The sequence below is a fragment of the Barbus barbus genome (genome assembly GCF_936440315.1).
Source record: "Barbus barbus genome assembly, chromosome: 49".
Lineage (NCBI taxonomy): Eukaryota > Metazoa > Chordata > Actinopteri > Cypriniformes > Cyprinidae > Barbus > Barbus barbus.
In genome coordinates, this window is record NC_136727.1 from 18,627,358 (window position 1) to 18,635,221 (window position 7,864).

Consider the following 7,864-nt stretch of genomic DNA (forward strand, 5'->3'; position numbering starts at 1 on the left):
CACACTTATACAAAAGTTTTATTCCATTGTGTCCTAAAGCATTGCTTTTAATAAAAGCTCTTATATTTTCAAAAATTTGTTTTCAAAACAGATACACATGGCTGAACAGTGAATAAATTTGCTGTTAGTTGTAATGAATGTGGAAGATTTGAAAATTTGCTCACATGCTCACTAACTTATCAGTAATTTAAGTTGTTGTGACATTGAACCCTTTTGAGGCACTAAATGCATTTTTTTCTCCAATGAAAAAGTATGGCAAATATTTGTGACAATTGACCTGTTGGCGGCACAAAAATTTGGGCAAGAGCTTAAAACTGGGACCATGAATATCCAAACCCAGCTCTACCACTGTGCCACTACTTTTTAATCAAAAAGATGTCTAGAGATTGCTTAGAAATTCAACATAGGACTAAAACTCTTAATCTGGAATATGTTTTACACCAATATAGAGTTTTAACTCATATCATTACTTGGTTTACTAATTGTGGGCTTGGCTAAAGAAGCTTCCTGATGTCAGACAATTGCTGACAGCATCAAAGCATAAGTGTCCTACTTCACAACCACATGTGCATTATTTTACCGTGGCTTCAGAGCTGATACCATAAGAGCAACTGCCCTGAAACACATGAGCTACTTTCTCAAAATGACTTACTCAAGTTGCTACACCGCTCTGCTTCTTCTGCTGTCTTCCATGCATTGGCTAGGTGAGTTGATTTGCCTTTCATTTTAAGTCAAATAGTGATTTTAATGGTACAAAACTTTGCATATATTTTTTATAAATGATGATTTATAACGAGAAAAGTGATTTATAAATAGATTTCTAACTATAAAGTTCTAGCAAGTTCTTGCCTAATTTCTGAGAACCCAGAACAAAGCAACACTGAGTCAGTTTAACAGCATCGATGATTGGTCCACCTCTTGGTCCAGCTCTGTGTTGGTTAACACTTCACAAAATGGTGTTGAAGCCCCCCCGTTGTTTTGCGCTTACAGGAAGCTCTCTGGCCTCAAACCCTCTTCAACTTTCAGCTACAGCAGACGAAGTTCCTGTCATCAGCAAAAGTGATCCTCCCATTACGAATCTGTTCCAGAGACCCGTTCTCCAGCCCAAAGAAAGCACCCCGCCTGAGTTTCTGTACACCTTGAGGAACCCTCAGGGCAAAGTGTGTGCGCAGGCCAATTTGGGAGTGGAGTATGTGGTGCGAGAGAACAAAGTAAGCTTGCTATTTTCTAAGCATTTTTATTCAGCTCCTCAGCATATTCTAGAAAGGGGTGAGAACTCACTTGGTTTACCACCAACATTGTCAACGGCTCAATCCACTGTCAGAAAAAAACGTACAGAACTTATATGGGCACAACAGTTTTACACTGGGTCAGCATCCTTAAGGGTACATCTTTCTAATACTTTAAATTGTTTGATGGCGGAAATACAATGTCATGTCTACTGGGATGTAATAATTGTAAAACAATTTTGTACATTTATTTTTTCATTTTAATTTCATTTGAATCATTATTATTATCATCATCATCATATACACAGCGGGTAAAATAAGTATTGAACACCACCATTTTTCTCATGAAATATATTTCTAAAGGGGCTGCTGACATTAAATTTTCACCAGATGTCGGTAACAACCCAAGTAATCCATACATACAAAGAAAACTGCAAATAAATTAATAAATTAAATGGGTCTGGTTCCCTGAGGCGGGTAGAGGGGGTGCAGGAGAGAGGGCCCCCTCTGACCGAGGGTCTGGTTCCCTGAGGCGGGTAGAGGGGGTGCAGGAGAGAGGGCCCCCTCTGACCGAGCGTCTGGTTCCCTGAGGCGGGTAGAGGGGGTGCAGGAGAGAGGGCCCCCTCTGACCGAGCGTCTGGTTCCCTGAGGCGGGTAGAGGGGGTGCAGGAGAGAGGGCCCCCTCTGACCGAGCGTCTGGTTCCCTGAGGCGGGTAGAGGGGGTGCAGGAGAGAGGGCCCCCTCTGACCGAGCGTCTGGTTCCCTGAGGCGGGTAGAGGGGGTGCAGGAGAGAGGGCCCCCTCTGACCGAGGGTCTGGTTCCCTGAGGCGGGTAGAGGGGGTGCAGGAGAGAGGGCCCCCTCTGACCGAGCGTCTGGTTCCCTGAGGCGGGTAGAGGGGGTGCAGGAGAGAGGGCCCCCTCTGACCGAGGGTCTGGTTCCCTGAGGCGGGTAGAGGGGGTGCAGGAGAGAGGGCCCCCTCTGACCGAGGGTCTGGTTCCCTGAGGCGGGTAGAGGGGGTGCAGGAGAGAGGGCCCCCTCTGACCGAGGGTCTGGTTCCCTGAGGCGGGTAGAGGGGGTGCAGGAGAGAGGGCCCCCTCTGACCGAGGGTCTTGTTCCCTGAGGCGGGTAGAAGGGGTGCAGGAGAGAGGGCCCCCTCTGACCGAGGGTCTGGTTCCCTGAGGCGGGTAGAGGGGGTGCAGGAGAGAGGGCCCCCTCTGACCGAGCGTCTGGTTCCCTGAGGCGGGTAGAGGGGGTGCAGGAGAGAGGGCCCCCTCTGACCGAGGGTCTGGTTCCCTGAGGCGGGTAGAGGGGGTGCAGGAGAGAGGGCCCCCTCTGACCGAGGGTCTGGTTCCCTGAGGCGGGTAGAGGGGGTGCAGGAGAGAGGGCCCCCTCTGACCGAGGGTCTTGTTCCCTGAGGCGGGTAGAAGGGGTGCAGGAGAGAGGGCCCCCTCTGACCGAGGGTCTTGTTCCCTGAGGCGGGTAGAGGGGGTGCAGGAGCGAGGGCCCCCTCTGACCGAGCGTCTGGTTCCCTGAGGCGGGTAGAGGGGGTGCAGGAGCGAGGGCCCCCTCTGACCGAGGGTCTGGTTCCCTGAGGCGGGTAGAGGGGGTGCAGGAGAGAGGGCCCCCTCTGACCGAGGGTCTGGTTCCCTGAGGCGGGTAGAGGGGGTGCAGGAGAGAGGGCCCCCTCTGACCGAGCGTCTGGTTCCCTGAGGCGGATAGAGGTGGGTGTGCGGGGTGCACCCCCTGAAGCCTGAGTCGTGGTTCCCTGAGGTTTGAGGTTCAGTGGGCCTCTTCTATGAACGCTGATCTTTAGTTCTTTCCATTAATTTTCTATTGGATTCAAGTCAGGTGATTGGCTAGCCATTCTAGCAGCTTTACTTTCTTTCTCTGAAACCAACTGAGTTTCCTTGGCTGTGTGTTTGGGATCATTGTCTCGCTGAAATTTCTACCATCATTTCATCTTCATCATCCTGGTAGATGGCAGCAGATTTTTATCAAGAATATCTCGGTACATTTTTCCAATCATCCTTCCTTCAATTATATGAATTTTGCCAGTGCTACACCATGCTATTTTGGGGTGATGTGCAGTGCCATTTGACCTCCAAATATGGTGGTATGTATTATGGCATCCAAAGAGTACAATTTTTTGTCTCATCTGACCAGATTATATTCTGCCAGTATTTCACAGGCTTGTCTTTAAATGAGCTCCAACATGCTTTTTCTTCAGCATTGAGCAATATAGAGCCTTGCTTGCATACAGGCCACAGCAGTTGAGTGCATTACTTTTTGCTTTCTTTGAAACAATTATAGTAATTCCAGCTCCACAAGTCATCCTTGGCTCTTGGACAACTTCTCTGATAATTATTTTCACTCCTCTGTCAGAAATATTGCGAGGAACACTGGTCGTGGCCGGTTTATGGTGAAATTATGTACTTTCCACTTGCAGATTATGGCCCCAACAGTGCTCACTGGAACTTTCAGAAGCATAGAAATCCTTCTGTAACCAATGCCATCAGTATGTTTTGCAACAATAACGATGCTAAGGTCTTGAGAAAGCTCTTTGCTTTTACCCATCAGGAAATGTTTCTTGTGTGACATGCTGGTAATGAGACACCTTTTTATAGGCCATCAGTTGAGACTGAACCAGCTAATATTAATTTCCACTGACAAGGGGCAGGATTGCTTTCTAATTACTGATAGAATTAAGATGGTGTCTTGGCTTTCCATGCCTTTTTGCACCTCCCTTTCTTCATGTGTTCAATACTTTTTCCCTGTGTCATTCCACTTTATTACAAAGAACTTAATTTCTGAACTAATTTGTTTTGTCTTATTAGTAAGTATGGATTACTTGGGTTGTTACCGACATCTGGTGAAAATGTAATGTCAACAGCACCTTTAGAAATTCTATGCGGTCATACCAAATTTGAGTGTCTTGAACTTTAGCTCATGATGGTTTATTTATATTGTTAATTTTACAGGACTGTCATACTAATATGATGTTGATCCAGTAATCACATTGTATTCCACACTTTTATCGCAGAAGAACTATTATTTCAACATGAATCCCAGCCTTACACGAGTCACAGGATACTGTGGGAGCCAAAAGTCTGTTTTCTCACTGGAGTTTGACGGTGGACATCTGGAGTTCACTTTCATCAAGGTACCTACAGTAGCTTTTATCTCTATGATAGGTTTTCTCTTTGAGGTTAAATATGTGCAAGACAAGCAGCCTCAATCAACATGCAATGCAATATTTCCCCACACGTGCAGGAAGGTGATCTCTCCTATGTGAACTCTGTCAAAGGTCTTCTGAGACCTGTTCCCCCTTGTAAAATTTGCCAGAGTAAGTATAAATTACACTACAGCCTTTGCAAAAAACATTATCACGCACTTACGATTACTCTTATCTTAAAAAATATCTATATATTTTATCTGGGGCTATTTTATCGATAGCGTTTGGCATATCTCTGCCTGTCTTAAAGAAACGGCACATATCTTGATTAAGACCCAATCATTACATTACATTTCTCCATCTTTTAAAAACACAGCCAATGTTTAACCTTGTTTTACACCATTGGCAAGCCTTGAAATGTATTTAGTTGTTTTATCTATTTAGTTTAATTTTATACTGTAAAACAATGGCCTGGGCCAGTGCTGCCACCTTGTGGAACAACTAATTTGTACAAAACCAAGTCAAAGCGCATACAAAGTTACAAAAATCAGTTATAAAAAAACAGTACAGTACACACATACTCTTCTGGTGATGAAATGTGCGTTTCACATACTGTACGTAGACCCTCGCTTACACATAAAAATCGAAGTATACTTTGGCCTTTAGTCCCAAACCAGCTAAACACTCACTGGCTCAGCCTCCTACAGTAGCCACGCCCCAGTCTTTCGCTATTGCTTGAGCTAAAAAGAGACTGGCGGATTCAAGCAGCCAGTAGCTAGCGATGTCACTTTGTAAAGAAACATGCACATGCACTCAATGTCACTGTTTTCACAAATTCACTCTTTTGTAGTTTACACAGAGAGCATAATGCTATCATTTACTATGGCAGGCAGATGAGGCCAAAAGTCTTTAAAGGGGTGGTTGATTGCGATTTTGATTGTGACATTTTTGCAATATAATTTTTAACCCAAAAGTTGGGCCAGTTCATATTTGACCAACCCAGCATTTTTTAGAGTGTATATTTGTTCATGAGGATAGTGCATTGGTACATTGTGTGTGATGTCAGTCTTAATTTAGATTAATTAAATTACTCTAGCACAGTAGATATCAGAAGCCATGCTGCAATAAACTAAAGAAAGCATTAATATGTCAGTCTCCTTTAAAAGATTATTATACATTCGAACATGGCCAGAATGTGCGCACATTGTAAGACAAGTTCAAATATGTTGTCTTAACACCATAAAAATGTTACATTTTTACATGTACTAAAGAAACACAGCAAACCGATGCCTTAAAGGTGCTGTATGTAAGTTTTTGACTCAACTAAAGCATACAAATTCCATAATATGATATTTAAGAAATATGCTATGTTAACATGTTTATATGAAAAACAATGCTACAGCCAGTTATTCTCCTTTGAAAAAATGTGCATTCCGGGCCGGAATGTCAGTTTTTGTTTTGGTTTGTGAAACCCGCCCACTGCCAGTTTACCCAATTGTATTTCGGCACCCCGGGTTGCCAGTTGGCGGAAAACACAGCGTATTTTATGTCATTCATCATCATGTGCGCTCGTTCCTGTTGGTGTTGTTAATCTGGCAACCTGCGTGTGCATCAAGTCAGAGGAGGAGGGGCTTAATATTTTGAATTTGGACTGTCAATCCTACAAACAGCACCTTTAACACAGCCAGAATGTGCGTGTTTACACATACAAAAGAAACACATTCAAAATGTCATAATTTATGTGGACAAACAATTCACAATTTCACATCTTCTGTTTAAAGACTTTTGGCCCCATCAGCCTTCCATAGTTTTCAAAGGTTTGTGGTCATTTAAATAAATGGCCAAAATGCATTAACAAAACGCATGACGAGTATAAACGTTTTTTTGACGTGTAAATGGTGCCTGGGAGGCTCACCGTTTACACTTTTTGGGGGCGATAAGCCCGCAAATGGCATACTTTACTGTATAGTAGTTAATTAACAATAAATTGGGTTAAGATAATGTATTTTAACATTAAAATCTCACAAACTAAGTACATTTTATACATTCAATCCACAGATAAAACCTACGTAGGAGTTGTAAGTCACGAAAAGCTATTCAAAGCAAAAAATGGCCTAAGCTTCCAATGCAAGTCTCAGACAACTCTGAAACTGGCAAGCTACTTCACAGTCAAACTGGTGCCAGTGCAGATTCAAGCCTTTGATCTAGGTAATGGAGCGTTTGGAAAAGGTACATACATTTCACATCGTAGACCGGAGATCTAAATTTAAACACATCTATATTCTGTTAACCTATTTACCCAAGAATAACAAGATTTCTCACGTCTTGATTTCAGAGGTTGAGTGCTGGGATGATTACAACAAGCGCATGATCCCCATTATTCTGGGTGCTGTAGCTGCAGCAGTTTGCCTCATTGGCATTCTGACATATCTGCTGGTCAGAGAACACCACAGCCAAGGCTACGAACAACTCTGAGACTGTGAAGATGAATCGCAAGATTTCATTATGTTTTACATTATGTGGATATTGCTTTTAAATGGTCTCAGTAAACAATTAAAATGCAATTGACATGAAATACTGTTAGAAATGTGCTTTTTATAGACTACGGTCAATCTGAGGTCTGAAGGTTTTGGGCCATGACGAGGTATGTACATTCAAGGGAATGATTATGATAAAGTGCAGGTTTTACATGTGAATATGAAACACTTTTTGTGAAACGCCACTGGAAACAAATGCTGATTTTCGTAATAAGAAAATGGTTTTGACCAAATTAGTGTTAGGCTGCAGAAGACTAACACTATGTGCCAATGTTACATCCTGATTATGATGAATGTTTAGACCATTATAATATAAAACAAGCCTTGTTGAAAGAGAAATGATGATCGAGGGGAATCAGAGGTGTCCAAAACATAAAAAGGTGTCATATTTCTGTATGTGAACTTTTACAGTTGTGCCGTTTCATTTACTGTTGCTTAAAATGATTAAATAGCTTATATTACATTTTCAATACAGATATTATTGATGTTTTTTTTTCTCCTAATTCTATTCTTCACAAATCAATCAACATCAAGTTCCTATATTCTGACAACATGCCCCACTACTTTGTATTTGACGTTTTCATAGGTAAGGCTTTGTGTCTGAAAAATAAATATATATAAATAATAAATAAACTTTTAAACTAAATGTAACCTGAGAAATGTTCCCCATTATTTTTTGACCCGGATTCTGAGGTGCACATCCAAAGGACACTTTCATGACAAGAACAACATTCATATCACAACATATATGCTAAATAAAATATACTTTGAATGGTCGCTAAATAATTACTTATTTAAAAGACGTAGGCTATTTACTCAGATTTTGAACGGAACCTTATTATTTCTGGCGGGACGGATTTCGCGGGAAATTGCATACACATGTCATTGTCACGTGACAAGTGATGTTCATAAAACAGAGAAAAGT

The 7,864-nt window shown here is 42.4% G+C and overlaps 1 protein-coding gene across 1 annotated transcript; it reads left to right on the forward strand.

Annotated features, from left to right (window-relative positions):
- Window positions 1–535: 535 nt before the first annotated feature.
- LOC306867389 (lysosome-associated membrane glycoprotein 3-like) lies at window positions 536–7,593 on the forward strand. The gene is made up of 6 exons (XM_079413009.1): window positions 536–704; window positions 991–1,211; window positions 4,271–4,390; window positions 4,501–4,573; window positions 6,461–6,631; window positions 6,738–7,593. Exons 1-6 carry the CDS (start codon window positions 626–628, stop codon window positions 6,875–6,877), a joined length of 804 nt encoding a protein of 267 aa, XP_079269135.1. The 5' UTR covers window positions 536–625; the 3' UTR covers window positions 6,878–7,593.
- Window positions 7,594–7,864: the final 271 nt, after the last annotated feature.

Bases quoted from the DNA above. Each gene is read 5' to 3' on its own strand.
- LOC306867389 (XM_079413009.1), top strand. From the start codon at position 626: ATGAGCTACTTTCTCAAAATGACTTACTCAAGTTGCTACACCGCTCTG. The intron at 4,574-6,460 runs GTAAGTATAAAT...TTCAATCCACAG, and splicing joins CCCTTGTAAAATTTGCCAGA to ATAAAACCTACGTAGGAGTT. The intron at 6,632-6,737 runs GTACATACATTT...TCTTGATTTCAG, and splicing joins TAATGGAGCGTTTGGAAAAG to AGGTTGAGTGCTGGGATGAT.